Source organism: Apteryx mantelli, chromosome 6, assembly GCF_036417845.1.
Source record: "Apteryx mantelli isolate bAptMan1 chromosome 6, bAptMan1.hap1, whole genome shotgun sequence".
Taxonomy (NCBI): Eukaryota; Metazoa; Chordata; class Aves; order Apterygiformes; family Apterygidae; genus Apteryx; species Apteryx mantelli.
In genome coordinates, this window is record NC_089983.1 from 33,085,219 (window position 1) to 33,103,251 (window position 18,033).

Below are 18,033 nucleotides of genomic sequence, written 5' to 3' on the forward strand. Positions count from 1 at the left end.
GCTGCATATAGGCTAAGTATGTTTCTTACTGACTTATTTCTTAACCAGATTATTTCAGCTATGTCAAATCTGCTTTCCCTCAGAGCTAATTATAAACTAAATGGAAGTTTGTGCTTAATATTTGAAACTCAAAACTTTTAAGCTTTCATCATCTTAAATAATAATTCAAACTTTATGTAGAAGTCTCAGACAGCTAAATGGAACTGTATGATGCTCTTACTCCTTTGTGTTCAGCAATGTCACACTTTACAGCAAACTAAGTTTCAGAAAGCTAATCCAGGCATACAGAGACTGTTCAGCTATAGTGATAGTGTCCTTTCAGTTCTGTCGGTTTCCAGGATAACTGATTGCATTAATTCTGTGAGGCTTAATGTTTGCTCAAAAAGAAGCAGGGGAAAGTATTTCTGTGTAAGTACCTCTAACTCTCTTGACTTGAAGTGTTTTGTTTGAATGTATTAGTATTTTGGTCTTTTTAAGTTGGATTTTGTTTATAGTCACTTTTCCCTTTTCAGCTAAGCCATAATATTAAAACTGTGACCTTACGACCAAATGGTAGAAAACTGTGCTGTCTGATGCTAACACTAAAGGATACCAGCTTCCTGACAATTGATAAGGTACCATTTAAAGATGCAAATGAAATGCGGATGTATTTGGATGCAGTCCATCAGGACAAGGTTCATACTGGTAAGTACAATTGTTGTAAATCATACTAATGACAGGTTGGGGAAGGATAAATGCTCTGTTTTCTTTTTTCACCTTTAGCCGTTTTGTCTTCCTTGTGTTACTGACTTTCTTTGCATGTTGCATTTGTGTAAATGCTTCTTTTTGGCCCTGAACCCAAATTTTTGTTACTCACCTTTCTCATAATGTACCTTGTCATGCTCAACAATGAGCAGAAAATAAACTTGGACCTATTGTTTATGTTGTAAGCATGTGTGTATTTGAAAAACTCTTGTGTGTTTATCACATGTGCAAAGACTCTTCTCCTTTTTATTTTTCCTCTTATTTAATTTTTATCTTTCAAAGGGTAGGGATTCTAGTGCCCATTAAGTAAACAACCAGTATAAGGGCTATTCATAAAAATGAGCTTATGTCTGTGCTCTCAGAGTATTGTACTGTCTGGAAATCTGCTGTCTCTTCCAAGTTCAACTGTAAATAACATTCTTGCACATAAGAATGCCAGTCAATTAAATGACAAACTAAATGTTGTGCACTTCCTCTGTCAGCTGGGAAACCTTCTCAGGGATCTGGCAGCTTTGGAGGTGTGCTGGGCAGCAGGACCACACAGAAGGAAGCTAACAGACAATTATCCTATATAGAAAACCAGGTTTGTTAAACTTAAAGCTCAAATTTTTCCTCTTCTCTAATTTCCTTTTATTTATTTCTTCCTCTTATGCTCTTATTGTACATTGTAATAGCATTGTAAATACTCATTTTGCATCCAAAGCCTTTGTAATCCAGAGGGCTTGGAATACACTCTTGCCACGATATCCCATAAACATCTATCTCCCATTCTGCACGGCTGAGGAAAGTCAGCATCTGGCTGTGGAAGATTGCTGAGCAATCAGTCAAGCAAAGGAGAAGTAGAAATAGAGGGAAAATATATGCTTAAGATGTGCCTCTCACGTAGTTCTGAATATCTCTCTGTTTATACTGAACACCCGAAATACGCTGCATCTGAGCATGTTAAAGTCAGCATAATGAGCTTAGCAGGTTTCAGCCAAACGTATACGTTCAGAAGCTGCTGGCCACATTTTTGTAAAATAGAGTTACTGAATTTGTGCCATTCTGCTCAGTTTTTCATGTAAATGTCACAGACTTCTTCCTGAAGGTGACTTTCCTTGAAACTACTTCTATTTATCCTTTTTCTCATTTTCTCACATTATCTCTGTGAATATACTTTTATTGCAGCCCTGAGGGAAAGTTGTTTTGACGTTGTCCCAAAACAAACTTTACATGTTGCTTAAAGGAATCTCATAGCAAAAACTCTAAGGCTGTACATACAGTGGTAAGTTTAGACATGTTTAGTTTTCAAGTCTAAAACTGATGAATGTTCTTTAGCCAGCTATCAGCTCTTTCGTTGCATTACATGTGATGCTGGCTTGGGCCAAAGCTGTCAGGGCACTGTTCTAAATGTGTGGGTTTTATATGACTTTTTTTTTTTTTAAATACCACCTGGAATGGTTCTAGGGGTAGTTAGGAATCATGGTGTGCATCTTTCCATATCAAAGAATATAAAGAAGATTTTAAAAACAGAAGTCCAATGAGCCGGTTTACCAAGAGGAATTGAGAAGGGGATTTGGTTACTACAGTAGGGTTTGATGTTTAGGACTTGCATCTATACTGTCCGAATTTTACACATGTCTAGTGTTTAAACTCTCACATTCTGTCACAAGCAGCATTTTTTCTGTTTTTGGATTCTACGCTGTGGCAAGTAAAGCGGCAATGTAAATTCTAGTTTAGACTAAAGATGATCATGTTTTTCATTGTTTGGGTCATGTCCGCCCCCTCCCCCCTTGGATTTTGCAGACTCCTCCCAAAAGAGTGACTGTGGAAAGTAAGGATGAAAATCCATTTCGAAAGGTGCTGGGAACCCCAGCTAGAACATCTGTTAAGAATTCCCCTGGAACCGGAACGCCTAGCAACAGGGTTAACATTTCAGCGTCTCCTGCATCATCAGTCCCTCACAGAACAGGCCTATTGGAGAATCGGTAAGAATGGTATTCCTTTATTATGGTATTGTTGAAACTTAGCACGCTGTAGAGCTAGAGACTGAACATATTACACCTAGAAGTAAGAAGAGAACACTTTGCTTCCTATGGTTTTGCTGTTGCTTTTAACAGGATGTTAATATGTGCTTTTTTAGCCTCTGGCTGTTACTGGCATTTGAGCTTTATGAAAAACTTAGTTGTGCAGAACAAATTCTTCTCTGTATATGTTATAAAAGTGGATGTTGTGGAAGATAGGTGAAAAATGCATAGAAAGCATTGAGAAGATCTGTTGAATTGGAAGGGGATTGTTTACTAGCCTTTCTGAAAGAGTGATTACTTCAAAATTTTTCTGTCATTAGTGAAAAGAGGAAAAGAACACAACCTCCTGGTTCAGAAATGAGTGAAGATTATCCCAAAGAGAACGATTCTTCAACGTAAGTAACTGTTGTTTTTGGTTTGTGATTTAAACTTTTTTTGTTTGTAAATGTAAATATTTCTGAAAAGAAAGCTTGAGTATTTCCTCTGCCTCAGCAACATTATACAGGCCAGCCACTAATAAAAGTCAGATCCTACTGGATGCTTAAAATAGGGTTTGCATTCAGGATTAATGAGGGAAGTATAACCCGATATAATAATTGATTTGCAGAAGACTGGCAGGTGCAAATTTTGTCATCTTTCTTTTTCAGCTTAGCTTGAATTGTCACACGTATATGTGTATAGCAATTAGTAGGTTCCTTACTGAACTTGCTTTGACCCTTTTCAAGACAAAACTCAAAGGGAAGAACTGCCATTTGGAAATTAGCTCTTTATGTGCACATTCACATTTCTTCATAAGTAAGAAGGCTTATTTAAATGAAATAGTTAAACTTATTTGCTAGCGAAGTTTATGTATTCCATAGTTGAGTACTAAAGGCAATAGGAGAGAAATGCTTTAAAACAAGTTGTAAATATTGACCAGGAATATCCTGTATTTTCTACAACTGCTCTGACTTCCATTCATGTTTATCTGCAGGAATAATAAAGCCCTGAGTGATCCAGCATGGAAGTATTTAAATAGTAGCAGAGAGAAACAGTTGAATCTGAAGCAGGCAGAGGAAAATAGGACATCAGGTAAAAAAAATAAAGATAAAGCCAGATGATACCTTCTGGCTTTGACCAGTACAATTTTGCTCCTTTGATACCAGATCAGAAAGCAGCAGCAGAGCTTGTTTTCTTAACCTTTTGCTTACCCTGTGCCACCAACTTTCTTGCTTCCTACAGAGCCATATATGAGATGCAAATGACTTCCCTACATTTTTCAAGCCTGCCCTGGCTTACCTCTCACTGCTCACTTTGTGTGACCCTCGCCCCTGTACCTGTCTGCTGATGGCGGCCCATGTGTCTACTTGCTTGAAAATTCAACGAGCAGCTTCAGGCTTTCCCCTAAGTTGCACTTACTATTGGGAGGGGACTCCTATAAACATCCAGTGAATTCCTTTTCACCTTCTTTCTTATTTATCTTTAAAGCTCTCCTTTGCTATTAATGCTCGCACAAATTTTAGGCTGTTGTGCTGAAAATACAGCCTACCTTGCTGGGTGCAATATTGCCTTACTGTTTGCTTGCATTCCCCTATCTCTTCTCCAGCATTTGGAAGGGGAACTCCTCGGGGCTGGGACTTCTCTTCTGTTTTTACAGTAGTTCTGTTGGATTCTGGAGTGTGACAAGGGTATAGGCATTATAGTAATGTGGACAGTATGTTCATAAACTGGTATCATAAACAGTTCTTCAGTTATATTTCCAAATATTGAACCTCTTGCCTCATGAAGAGGAATGCATTCAGGATTTTGCTTTTATGGGAAACAATACTGAATGCACTCTTTTTAGTGCAGCTCAGATGGCACAAATATGTTGCTAGAGGAGCAAGCAAGGTGACTGTTTATCTCTGAATGAAAATCTGGTTTGCTTTTTCAAGTCAAAATTAAAATCTGGAATGTGTATACCTGCAAGTCAGCTAACAGTATTGTTAACTTCCTTCATATGGCTGTATACTTGAAAGTTGCGTGGCTCAAGCCATTTCAGGCTGGGATGGAAGGAAGCGTTTATTTATTGTCCAACCTAACTTATGCTATGATTCACCTTAGCAGATGGGTTTTTTTGTCTCTTGGGACCATGCTTTTTGTTGGCACCATCTGAGATATTAGATTCTCAGGATCTGACAAGAGGATGTCAGAACGATGAAACAATCCTGTTCTGCCCTAAGCGTATAGTAATTTACTGCAGAATTTGTAGTGGGAAGAGAAACTGTTTTCGCTTCTGCATATTTACCTTGAATTTTGAGAACACCGTATTGGAAATCATTACTAAGTTTTCTGTTACATGTATTTTGTATATTGAATAAGAGGTGGGCATTTATTATGTTTCAGATAGTTGCATCATTTCAGTGACTTTTTAATGTTATATATTGCAATTTGGATATGGTGGGTATTATGATATCAAACGATTAAAATTCCAGCATATCTTTGCTTATTTTTTTATATTTGATTTAGTACTTTATTTAATAGTCAATGCTGGAAAATAATATTTGAGCTAAATAAAATTTAGCTTTTGGCTTTTGGCTAAATATTTTTGAACCAAAGAGCTGAGCTACCTGGAGCAAAATGACCTGCCTTTCTATTTCTTTTTCAAGGTGTTTTACCACTGCAGTCGTCATCCTTTTATGGTAGTAGGTCCTCGTCAAAAGAGTACTCCACTGGTAGTTCCACCCTGGACAGGTAGGACTGATTCATTAGCATGAACTGTAAATGACATCTCTTTCTCAGAAAATAGGATCTTCAGTTTCCTGTATATTTATCAGATTGTATATAGCTTTTATGCATAAAATATGTATATCATATTTTTTCTAAAAGTACAATCTGGGTATTCAATATGGCTACAATTGTTCAAGTTACATCTACAGACTTCAGCTATTGCTTGTAAGAAGTGGGCTGTCTAAAATCACTGAAGTTTATTATATTTTGCAGAACCTCATCAAAGAAAGTGATATATTTAAAATCTGAGTTTTCTAATAACCTTTTCTGTTGGAGGGAACTTTTTCAAGGTTTTAGGACAGAAATCCATTTCTGTGCAACAGAAGCCTGGCTATGCGTATGAGAGTCTCCACCTTTGTACAGCACTGCTTGGGAGGTTTTGGAAGAATCTGGCATCAAAATCAAACTTAATGAGGAATAGTTAATAGTTTAGCTGATCCAGGTGATATCTAAACTCTGGAACTTGAGACTAAATCCTGGTAAAACGATACTAACTTCATTTTTCACAGGTAGATAAATTATATGGAACTCTATTTTTTAATAATAGTATTCCAGTAATACTAAGAGAATCCCACTGAGGTTGGGATTCTTTTGTTGTAGACACTGTACAGTCAGACTGTCAGTCTCTGCCCTAGATAGATGAGATAAAACATCAAGGAAGAAAAGAGGCATTGTCCACGTTTTATACAGGAGAAATTGAGGTCTGGAGTGATTAGATTACAAGATCGGGAGGCTGAAAATGAAGACTTTAGCCTAGATGTGATTTTTAAACAAATCTCATTATTTGTGGTCTCATGCTACAAAATCATTCTTTTTCTTATCATACTGCGTGAGGAATTGTTAAATGCCTTAAAAACAAAGGACTTGGTTGCCTGCATGCACACCTATGGTTGTATGGAAATTTAACCAAAGAAAGCATTTCTCAAGTGTTCTGGATAAAATTTTCCCATCATACCTGTTTTGCGTTATGATACATGCCAGTTGTCTTGTGGCTTCACTAGTCCTTCTGTAGTGGCAGAATGCTAGTGTCATGGACTATAACTGCTTAAGGAAGGACATTAGAAATCTTATACTTATCATACATTTATGTTTTTAGGTCTAGCGTATCCAGCCAGCCCCCCTCAGCCAAAAGAAGCCTGGGATTTCTTTCTCAGCCTGCACCTCTTTCTGTTAAAAAAATGAGATCTAATCAAGATTACACAGGGTGGAACAAACCCCGAGTGCCCCTTTCTACCCATCCACAACAACAATTACAAGGGTAGGTTTCTTTTTTTTTTTTTTTTTTTTTCTGATGTGCATGCTTTCATCATCAGAATATGCACATGCTTCTTATATTTGTTTCATTAAAAAAAAAAAAAGTCAAACTTGATGCTGAAAGCAATGAACCTGGAGACAGGGAGCACTTCTTCTGGTATGGAAAATACATATTCTTAATTCACTTCCTGAAAATTTTAGATGGTGTGATAATTTCGGGCTACTCGCATTCCTTTCATACGCTTGCATGATTCATTTCTCTATCATGTGTATATACACATGTATTTTAATATATGTTTTTTTTTTGTGGAAATTCTCATAGATGCCTTCCCAGTAAACACCTTCTGCTGTGAGTTTTTATTTTATTAATTTTTTTTTTTTTCTGAAAGGCAGGAAGACTCCTCCAGTGAAGAATTGTGTGGGGAGTGGCTGGGGTGGTGGATGTCCTGCATGTTAGTAACACCACGTTTAATAACATCTTCTGTTTTCCAGGTTTTCAAACTTGGGAAACACCTGCTATATGAATGCCATTTTACAGTCCTTGTTCTCAATTCAGTCTTTTGCTAATGATTTGCTCAAGCAGGGTATCCCATGGAAAAAAATTCCACTCAATGCACTTATCAGGTAAAATTCATTTTCTGGGATATTTTCTTTTGTTATTGAGAAACTAGTTTTGCAATAATGAAGTACCTTTGTAGAGTGTGATGTGTGCATAGATGTGTGAATTGATTGTGCTTTCCTTAAACTCTGGCTAAAACAGAGAATGGTGAATTGCTTTCTGCCCTTACAAAAAATAAATCATAGGCATCTGTGTGTCTTGGAGTTTCACTTCAGAAATAGGTCCTTAGACATAGCAGTGCTGGGTTACAGGTAGTCTTCTATGCATTCCACTGTGTTTCTAGTGGCAGAGTGAAATGCGTTAGGTGGAAGTGCAGGAAACTTCATAATAAATAGAAATGGAATAACTTCTCTTTAAAACGTTACCAGCTGGGTTTAAGTCGGTCACTAACTATACCTAATGTGGTTTGCCTCCGTCAAATCTCATGGCAAGAAACTCCATAGGTGTCTGTATTGTGTGAAACGCTCTTTCCTCTTTCAAACTTTGAATTCGGTTGCCGTTCAGATTTCTTTGTATGTGTATCAAAAGGACAAGCTACTGTTTGCTCTGTGTACCTTGCTCTCCACCATTCAGTATTTTATATATACTCTTGTGTACTACTTCCTTTCTTCACTCTCAGTTAACAAGATTCAGGATTCCAGAACCATTTGTTTCCATTTTACTTTCTCTCTTATCTTTTGGGATCATTTCTATCTTTGCTATACCTTCTTGAACTCTTCCTACAATATTCAAAGCTGGAAGTTGTTCCATCTGCCTTTTCAAATGTCCTTTCCCCAAATTTTGCAAAAAAACTCTCAAGCTGGTGCCTCATATATTTAATGGCAAACTGTGTGGATAGATCTTGTGCCGTAGCACCTCTGATGGAGAGCGCAGTGTGTTGTCCTGTGCCTCAATACAACAGGTCAGAGCTGATGCTCGGTAGCATCTGCTTTAGCTTCTGTGGGTTTGGGTATGAGAACCTGATCTAACACGATGAATGTCACCGCGCTTTAAAAGGGATTGCTTATCGATTGCGCTACGGTGAGGTGGTGTTTGCTAACATGCTTCACTTAGCAGTTGTCGCGGGTTAGGAGAGACACTTACACACTTACTGTAGTCCAGCAGAATGACAGAAACTTGTTGGGCTGCGGTAAACTGATCTCACTCCAGTGTGTGTCTGTAGCTTTTGTTTAAGGCAAATTGTCATTCTTTTGAATTTTAGTTAGGTTTTGGAGGAGGGGGGTGGGGGAGGTAACAGAGCATGTCTTGTCTTCCCCCCCCTCCACCCCATGTCATGGAACTTTGTATATATGTTACATGACCTAAACTGTTGTGCTTGGAATATTTTGGTTGTGTATTTCCTATGAAATTGTAAAGCAATAAAAACAAAAACAAAAAAAAAATCACAATTGAGAGGCAGGGAAAGTCAGTTTCAACAGTTGCTTTTTAACAAAGTTACCTGTAATGTTATATGTAGTTTGAAGCAAGGAACACCTCATGGCTCTTCATGTTACAGCTTTGTTTCTACATTGTGGTAATGTTTTACTGCCAAAAGTAAGGCTTGAAACTGGGTGGAACGGAAATAAAATAAAATAAACTTTTATTGGCCATAAAATTTGAATTTAATTATTTATATGTTGCTTATTTTGGTGGCATATAATTTCATACCTCCCATCAATATAAATGCTTTCAAAAAGCATTGTTTTTATCTCATGGTAAAAGATAGAACAGAAATAAGTTTATAGAACTTTTTTTTAACAGTCTTCTCTTTACCTTAGAAGATTGTGAGATTTTGTTTATTCAAGTCCTGTTCCAGTGATGGCCTCAAATGAGATTTCAAAATACCTGGAATGTAAAAGATTACTTATTTTCCATTTTCTGAGATGTCTTCATACAAAACTCCTACACCACTTATTATAGCAGAAGAATCTTTAGAGACTTAAAATAAGATACCATGAATTTTATTCTGTTTCTCTAAAATCCTGGAAAACCAACGAGTGTTTCATTGCATTAACTTCTGCAGACGTTTTGCCCATCTGCTTGCTAAAAAGGATGTTAGCAGCCCTGAAGTTAAGAAAGAGCTGCTGAAGAAGGTGAAAAGTGCCATTTCAGCTACTGCAGAGAGATTTTCTGGCTACATGCAGAATGTAAGTACCATATTCTCTAGAAGCGGTTCTATTTTGTTCATTGACAGAAGTTCGGTGCAGTCTGAGCCAACTTCAGCTGTATTTGATAGTGACTTGAGCTTTTGACTGAATAAACAGTTGTCTGCTGTTTCTTAGAAGAGAACTGATATTGCTGAGTGCAGTGGGCTAAAACATAATTCCTCTGATCTCTGTGTGTAAAAGAGAGAGAGGAAGTTACTGAATGGAACTGTACAAAAATATTTTCATGAGTTTACCCCATTTCTAGGATGCTCATGAGTTCTTGAGCCAGTGTCTCGATCAGCTGAAGGAGGACATGGAAAAGTTAAACAAAACTTGGAAGAGTGAGCCAGTCCCTAACGAAGATAACTCACCAGGACGGGCTTCTGATGACCTCTCAGCCACCAAAGTTTATACTTGTCCGGTTATCAGTAACTTAGAGTTTGAGGTTCAGCATTCTATCATTTGTAAAATGTAAGTATGTTTGAGAGTTTCTGTTCATCATAATTACTTTAAAAGATCTGAAAGTGTTTCCATCTTTGACTTCATCTGCAGACTACAACTAAGAAGTATGCTTTCTCCAAAGCTAGGTACTTAGAAAATATTCTAAAGCCTAGAAATGCTGTAAACCACAAACCACGCTATTTACTGCTACAAACCTTCTAAAAGCCATCTCATACCATTTGGTTCTTCATTACATATTCAGTGTAATATTTCTGTGGTTTTCTTTTTGTACTGGTTGCACAAGAATAGGGATGAAAAGGGGTCTTGGCCAATGTTCCCTCTCATAAAAGGGAGGACTTTTTTTTTTGCCTGTCCTTTCTAAGGACTTCCAGGGAAGAGTGTTCTTTTGGGGTCTCTGTGGTTATTGTAAGAAAAGACACAAACTGGTATGTCTGGCCATTTGTTGTTATGGCCTGTGCAGCACATACTGCTGAATACTTGCATTCCACAGAGTTTTCATGGACACAGACATTTTGGAATATTACTTTGAGTGTGCTGCATTAGTCCCCTAAAATAATTGTATGTAAATTGCATGCAGCTAATAATTACTGAATACTGATGACTGTGTTTTCTTCCCCCCCCCTCCCAAACACACAGCAAAACTGAGATTTCTTTTTAAATGTGCATGGACTCTAGCACTTTGTTTCTAAAAACAACTCGAAAGGATCTCTAGGCTTTTCCTTCTGAGGTTGGATTAACTTTTTTTCCTCCTAAGAATGTTGAATGAATAAGACTTGTTCCACTATGTAGCAGTCATTCTGATTTTGGTATACCTGATCACCTGGCCTCTTCAAAGTAGTTTTCACAGTCCGGGGTTTTTTTTGGTCTTGCTCTTACATAAATATTTCTTTCAACTCATAAAGCATCAAAGTGAAATCCCCAAATTCAGCTTTGTCACAAGTCTCATACACTTTCATTCTCATGAGTAAAAATACATTTTTCAAGATGCATGTATTTACTGGGAAGAGGTAAAGTTGCTTTAAGCTAAAAAAATACAAATTTTCATATATTTCAAGTATATTTGTCATCAGATACACATAAGCATGTTTCTTTTCTTTTTTAGGTGTGGTGAAACAGTCACTAAACGAGAACAGTTTAATGACCTTTCCATTGACCTTCCTCGAAGGAAGAAATTACTTCCATCTCGATCAATCCAGGATTCCCTTGACCTCTTCTTTCGGGTACATAAGATTTTATTTCTGTTCAGTGTGAATTTTGATTTTGTAGCTCATTGCTAGTTTTTATAGCAATGACTGCAGGCCTATGAAAACAATTAACTTTGTATTCTTGTGAGGTTTGGACATAAACAGTATGTAGGAATTTTTTTCTTAAAATGCTGTGTAGACATTAACTGATCCTTAGAATACTGCTGTGAAATAGGTAAACTTATGCATTTTGTAGTGGAAGAACTGAGGCATAAACAAATATAAACAGGAGAAGGAGGACTGTCAGATTGAGATAATGACTCAGAAATTGCTGCTTCCTCTCCTGGGCTAGAGTGTTTCAACAGCCAATATAATTGGTCTAAATTGGCATGGGAGAAAATGGTCATGCAGATATGTTAATTAAAAAATACTTGTAATGTGTGGATGCTCGTCTTGTAAGTAGACCTGCAACGCAAGGTTTCTGAAAGCAAAAAATAAGCCCTACCTCTGTGAATTAGTGTTGTATTTTGTTTGTCATCAAAATCAAGCCTTATCTTGAGAAGACACGTGATTTTTTTCTCCCAGTCCCATTACAGATAATGTTTTCTACAAATAGAATAATGTATGTGCTGCTTCTTCTGAAAGCTGATGGACTTTTTCTTATGCTTACAATATTTTATTATTATTATGATAATAGTGCTGTCATTTGGCCTCATGCTTAAAGAAAAGGACTATAGATATTTGATATCTAAGTCTCATAAATCCAGCACAGTGATTCTTGTCCTTTTGCTGCTTGTTCAGAACTCTTCTCTGGTACAGCACATCTGTGACAAGTTTAGATGAGGATAGCTTTTCAGGAACAAAGTTAGAGCTTTTTGACAAAACTTTATGGCAAATCGTCATCCACCAAAGGCTATTAAAGAGAAAACTGTGTGTGGGAGAGAAAACTGTAAGCCTTGCAAAATTGTCTTCTGTCTTTGGAAGCTAATCTGTCTCATTTGTAGCTATTTTGCTGGTCTGTGCAATAGACTTTTGGGGGAAAAATATTTCTCCCAATCTCATTCCACCTGTTACTGTGGGTATGTTACCCAATTGTAAACTTTGCTACCTATCCTATCAGATGCCCTTTTGTTAGGTCATGTTGAAGATTAATATAATTTTAAGTGTAACTTCTGCCTTGTAGTTTCTATGACAGTCAAAAGTGATGTGCTTTCTCTTAAGATGTTTGATGGGTTTTTTTGTTTCACTAGTCTTTTTTATGTTCTCTTAAATAGGCAGAGGAGATTGAGTATTCCTGTGAGAAATGCAATGGAAAGTCTGCTGTTGTCACACACAAGTTCAATAGGCTTCCCAGGTAAATGCTGACATCTTCTGTTTCTTTCCTGCGCGTGGAAACACAAGTTATGAAAGTGCAAGTAGAACTGCTTCGGAGAGCAAGGCTGGGATGCAGCACTGCTGCTTTTCCTGACCCAGTTCATTGTAGGCACAGGTTCCTCATGCTGCTTTTGCATTCCCCTCTAAAGAAGATCTGTGCATTGCCCCTTAGGCATCCTCTACAACAGTTCTTCCTTCCTCCCTGTCATTACACAAGGAGGTCTTTTGTTTCCCCTCTTCCCCTTTTCTTGGGGTTTGGGGTAGGGGGAGGGGAAGGCGGAGGCAGTAAGTATATTCTGGAAGTTTAATATTTTATATTCAGTTGACCTGATAGGCAAGATTGAATTGGAGACGTTACTGCCACAAGATATGGAAGATTTTGTTTGATCAGTTCTTCCCTTGCTGATGCCTGTTCTCTCTGTCTCAGTAAGCACTTTGAGGTTTAATGGCTGGTTCAATACTTTCTAACCTTGTGGCCGGGTTTAGTTCATTACTTAGATTGGAAGCACTTGGAGGTAGAGATCATTTTTTCATGGGATGTAAAGCTAAAAGAGACTGTTGGATGATTTTTGTCTGGCCTGTGTCCTTGTGCTATGTATACTCATACTGAACCCAGTAACTTGGTTTTCTGGTAAAGCATAGCTTGTGTTTTGCCTAAATAGCATATGCATTATGCTAGCACAGCAAAACCCTTGCAAAGTTTTTGGATATTAGCACAATACAAGTGATGATACAGCTGCATGATCTAAATAGACAGTACAAAGTGCAGCATAAGGGAGAAAATTCACACTATACGGAGGCCTTTTCAGGCTCTTCAAACTGAAGAAATCAAAAGCTCTTTTAAAGAGGAAGTATTGTGACAGATAAACCCTGCACACATCTTGTGCTGGGCACAGTTCCTCCTCAGTTTTGGGCAGCTGTGGGATCCCTCCATCTCAAATATCTGTGTGTATTATAGTGTTTTTTCTGGCCTATAATGATTCAGATTATTTTCTACCTCTATCGCTGCACAGTAGAAATAATGAGTTTGGTGAGAGCTGCTGCTTCTGCTTGACCTAAGGCCAAGGTGATGCAGATCAAAGCAGGAAGCCTCTTGAACTGGCAAGAGTCAACCTGACTGCCCTTGAAAGATATCCGCATATTGTTGAAATGATGCGCCTAAACTGCGGCTTGTTGGACAGTTTTACTGACCACAGTTATCTCCCAGAAGGATCTTGATGAAAGTATGCTGTGCTTGCACTCCTCGCATTCAGGAGCCACCACAACTGCATTGTGTTGCCTACAGTCTGAATACACTAAAACATGACTGGTTAGGGAACAACACCTCACGCAAAGTCAGGCAATGGACCAGGAATGATTAGATATCCCTTGTCAGACAAGAGACAGATAACGCTTTTTTCCCCCAAGTAACAATCTGTTTTAAAGTCAGGTGAATGTATTTTATAAACAGAGCTACTTGGATTTTCAGTAGATTTTCTTTTCTGACTTCTGTCTTGAGCTTAATGTTGCCATTTGTACCTCTCTCATATCTTTCAGGGTCCTGATTCTTCATCTGAAAAGATACAGCTTCAATGTAGCATTGTCTCTCAATCATAAAGTTGGGCAGCAGGTGGTTATTCCAAGATACTTAACCCTGCTTTCGCACTGTACAGAAAGCACTAGGCTGCCGCTGACACTGGGATGGAGTGCCCATTCTGCAATGTAAGTGTATGACTCGTGGTTGATCTGTGCCATATTCCTGGGGTTAAGAACATATGCCATGAGGTAAGCAGTGGTCAGATCTACTCCAGAAGAGGTATGGATGCTTCACAAGCATCACAGTTTGATATTTAATTTAATGTTTTTGTTGTGCTGTGCTAGTTCGTAGTGATGCCAGCATGAGAATTCATATTGGAAGGAAGCATTATACAAGTGGTAGGAAGACTTATTGAGGGGAATACTCAGTAAGGTGGAAATCTTCACTGTCCTTGGAAAGGAAGGAAAAAAAGGAAGGAAAAGGAAGAAGAAAGAGAGGGTTGTTTTTGTTTTGTGTTTTGTTTTGTTTTAAGAAAAATTCTATCTGTAATTTGAAGAAAAAAAAATTATGCTTATTGGTGCAAATCTAGGTTAAACTTTGCTTCATAGTATGCTTAACTCTGCTCAGGAGGCATAAAATCCTACCTTTTTCTGCTAACTTCCACTTATACCTCATGCATGTCATTCATTTTTTCATTGGTTTTTCTGTGCCACTATAGTATCTGAGCACTTAACATGCTGAAAATATTCTCTCCTTTTCCCTGTGATAGTTACTTCTGTACAGCTGCTAGTCCTGAGACAAGGAGATTAAATTTGCCGGTTGTCACACAGGAAGTTTGTAGCAGAATAAGGAACCCCCAGATCTCTTGTGGTCCCCTCCTCATAACACAACCCTGGTAACTGTAGTGAGTTAGGATACATCTGGTACATACGTTCAGCAGTGTGGCACATGTTTTTGTGCTGAATGTTTAGTGGCCTTTGATATCCACATGGATGTTTTCTAACAGTTTGCTTTAACAATAGAAATCTGTGCTGTGTTTAAGCTTATGCTTAAACATAGCAAACAGGTTAAGCTAACCAGAACAAAAGTAACTCAGAATATGCTTGAAGCAGATTTCCCGTGGCTTTTTTTAGTTGTTGAAACTATTCTGGTTGTCCAAAGAGTGGAGTAGGGTGACAAGGCTGGAGAAGAGCAGTCCTGGTTTGAGCGGGAAGATTGGAAAGTATTTCTGCACTGGCAGCCATCTGGTGGATATATGTGTAAAGATAGTGATGGAATTGGAGGATCAAAAGGATCAAATGGAGCAGGAAGTATGTTTAGAAGAATCTAGGTAAGGGAGGAGAAACGAAGACATGGGACATGCCAGAAAACCGGCTAATCCAGACAGCAGCAGGAGACTGTGGTTTGGGAGCAGGAACTCAGGTGTTGGTGGGAAAAAAGGAGGAATGAGTTGACTTGACATGGGAGCCCAAAGCCTTTAATTTGTGAGTTTGTCCCTAAGGGTACATCACTAAGAAATGAATCAAGTTGAAAGGATTACATGCTTTTTTGAAAGACTGTTGTGTATTTATAGCATCATAGGGTTGCTACTCTAAAGCTAAGCAATTAGCAAATACATAATGGTATTCTACTTGTTTCTTTGGCCATAGATTTGCATGCACTGCAGACAAGTAAACACTTATTTTTTTGAAGACTGTAACTGCTGCAATTAATACTTTGCTTTTTTAATAGTTCCCGTCCATTGAAAGCCTCCCAAATGGTGAATTCCTGTACTGTAAGCACTTCCACACCTTGTAGGTGAGTTATAGCTCTGAAATGCCCATGGCTTTGGGTTTCATGGGATAATTTTTAAGACATTTAAAAAATTTTTTTTCTGATTCTTCTCTCGTTTTAGTTTTTCTGTTGTAATAAATTATTTTACCTACTATCCTTTTTCATATCTGAGTTTTACTGGTGTTACAGGTTAGCTGAAATAAAGATTAATGGCACAATTTGCCTAGTTGACACGGTGCCATTAGCGTTTCTCTTGAAAACCTTTGGAGACTTTTAAGTAAGCAAAGATTACATTTTTCAAAGGGAAAGCAAGTGTCAGAAGAACTGGATTTAGTTTGTACAGATGATTTGACAATGCCAACCATCTTAAGCTGGCTTGTGTTCATAGTTGCAAGTCATTTCTAAAGAAGCAAAGTGTTTTCTAATTCTGCAGCCTAGCTCTTTCTTCTGTTCTTATTTATGGAGTCCTGATGGGTGTTCTGGGAACAGGTGGTTAATTCCTTAAGTTTATTTGTAAAGACAAGAGGGCGTTATTTTTATAGGCCATTTGAAAGGCCAGTTTTTGACACAGTGGAAAATGCGATAATCACGCTGGGTATTTTTGCATCGTGGAATGCATGTAGACTAGATTTCTTAATTTGGCAGAAATTACTGACCCAGACTCCCTTGTCTTTTTTTCTATAGAAGTAAGAAGTAATTTAGCACAATAAAAGCCCAAACTGGAAAACTGCAAAAATAGTGTGAATTTGCGATGTTTATATCCTAATAATAATGTTGAAAGTCCTGTGTCCAACTTGGTAAATTTAAGCAATCCAGTAGTTTGTAATGAGTTTTACATGTTGCTGTGGACTCAATGAAATGAATATTGTCCATGTTTGTTAGGCAGTAGAGAAGTACAGAATCTTGGCTTGTGGACTTGATTCTGCTAGTTTTTGAAATTAATACCTTGTGAAAGAAAAAAGCAACACCTGGGATACCAGCAGGTAGACTAGTCTAGTAAATTGATTTGTTGGGTAAGTATGTGGCTATAGCTTCTAAGGATATAAGTAGCTATTTCAGGCTTGAGGAAGCTATGTCAATCAACCTAGTAAAAGATCTCTCTTCTAAAACCCCTGCTGGCTATGTTAATAAATTTACATTGTCACCGGTTGCCCTTTGTTCCCCAAACTGTACTGCCCTCCAAGGTGAATGCTGGGTGTAACAGTTCTTTAAATGTTAGTTTGAAACAGATTTTTACAATGCTATAAAGTTTTATAGACGTATTTTTAATCCCCAGAAAATACACGTTCAAGTCAAAGAGCTCTACAGCACTCTGTGTAGATTCTGACAGCGATGATGAGCCGTTGAAACGCTCTGTTGCCCACAGTCAAAGGTTGTGTAACATACAGAGTAGAGATCAGCAGCAACTGCAAGAAGAGCCAGAAAAGGTAAGGGGAAAAACAGAACCTTTTGTATACATAAATCTTGTATGTGCTCATGTCTGGCCTGTGCTTTCCCTAGCAGAGACTGCAAGTAAAACTGATGTAAGATAATTTTTTCTCCTAATTAGCACTGTGATGCAGAAAGGGAGTGCTTTGCCATGCCAACTAATTGACCTCTCTGTACAGTTGTCTTGGGTTCCCACTGGAAGCAGAGGTAATTGTGTTGCAACTACACTTAAGTTCTTAGGTTATGTATACCAGCTGCTTAGCAGTTTTGTCAGTCCTTTGGGTACCTTTCACTAACGATGCTTCCGGACTGAAATATGGTAAACAGTCAATAATAGAATTATGCAGTAAAGTTCTTGATTAAATTAGAACCGATGCGAGCAGGTTTGGTCAATGTATGTAATTGATATAACTTCTTGCACTCCCCAGAACTGGGGAGGACTGCAAGTGTGTTGAAGCTGAGAACTACAGTTAAGAATGATCTTGAATCTGAGAAATTGCCTAAAAATAGGAGGGCATTTCAGTAGGGACAGGCTCAGGGTACTAATCTTAGCAGGACTAATCAACTTTGTAAATGCAGGATGGGAACAGCTGGCAAAGCGGTGGGCCTTCAGAAAGGAGGAAGGGTGACAGTGTCAGGCTGCTTGAAAAAGGCAATGTTATCGGCTGTGTAGGCAGAGGCACAGCCTGCAGGCTGCATGAAGTAACCCTTCTTTTTTCCTCAGCATTGAGCTATAGCTGGAGTTCTGTATCCAGCTTTGGGCTCCAGACTCCAATAAAGTTAGAGATTAAGTGGGGAG

At 38.1% G+C, this 18,033-nt stretch overlaps 1 protein-coding gene across 5 annotated transcripts in view; it reads left to right on the plus strand.

The window, feature by feature from the left end:
* USP37 (ubiquitin specific peptidase 37) overlaps window positions 1-18,033 on the plus strand; it is a 36,607-nt gene that overhangs the window by 4,175 nt on the left and 14,399 nt on the right. For all 5 annotated transcript variants that reach the window (XR_010884598.1, XM_067299202.1, XM_067299203.1 and 2 more), the window contains 15 exons: window positions 513-684; window positions 1,227-1,327; window positions 2,530-2,711; window positions 3,071-3,145; window positions 3,724-3,821; window positions 5,378-5,462; window positions 6,595-6,756; window positions 7,245-7,376; window positions 9,374-9,497; window positions 9,763-9,968; window positions 11,062-11,179; window positions 12,418-12,497; window positions 14,054-14,218; window positions 15,765-15,830; window positions 17,083-17,233. Coding sequence is in view for 4 of the 5 variants with exons in the window: in XM_067299202.1 (XP_067155303.1) it covers window positions 513-684; window positions 1,227-1,327; window positions 2,530-2,711; window positions 3,071-3,145; window positions 3,724-3,821; window positions 5,378-5,462; window positions 6,595-6,756; window positions 7,245-7,376; window positions 9,374-9,497; window positions 9,763-9,968; window positions 11,062-11,179; window positions 12,418-12,497; window positions 14,054-14,218; window positions 15,765-15,830; window positions 17,083-17,233 (1,917 nt within the window). In the remaining variant the exon portion in view is untranslated. The remainder of the gene's footprint in view (window positions 1-512; window positions 685-1,226; window positions 1,328-2,529; window positions 2,712-3,070; window positions 3,146-3,723; window positions 3,822-5,377; window positions 5,463-6,594; window positions 6,757-7,244; window positions 7,377-9,373; window positions 9,498-9,762; window positions 9,969-11,061; window positions 11,180-12,417; window positions 12,498-14,053; window positions 14,219-15,764; window positions 15,831-17,082; window positions 17,234-18,033) is intronic.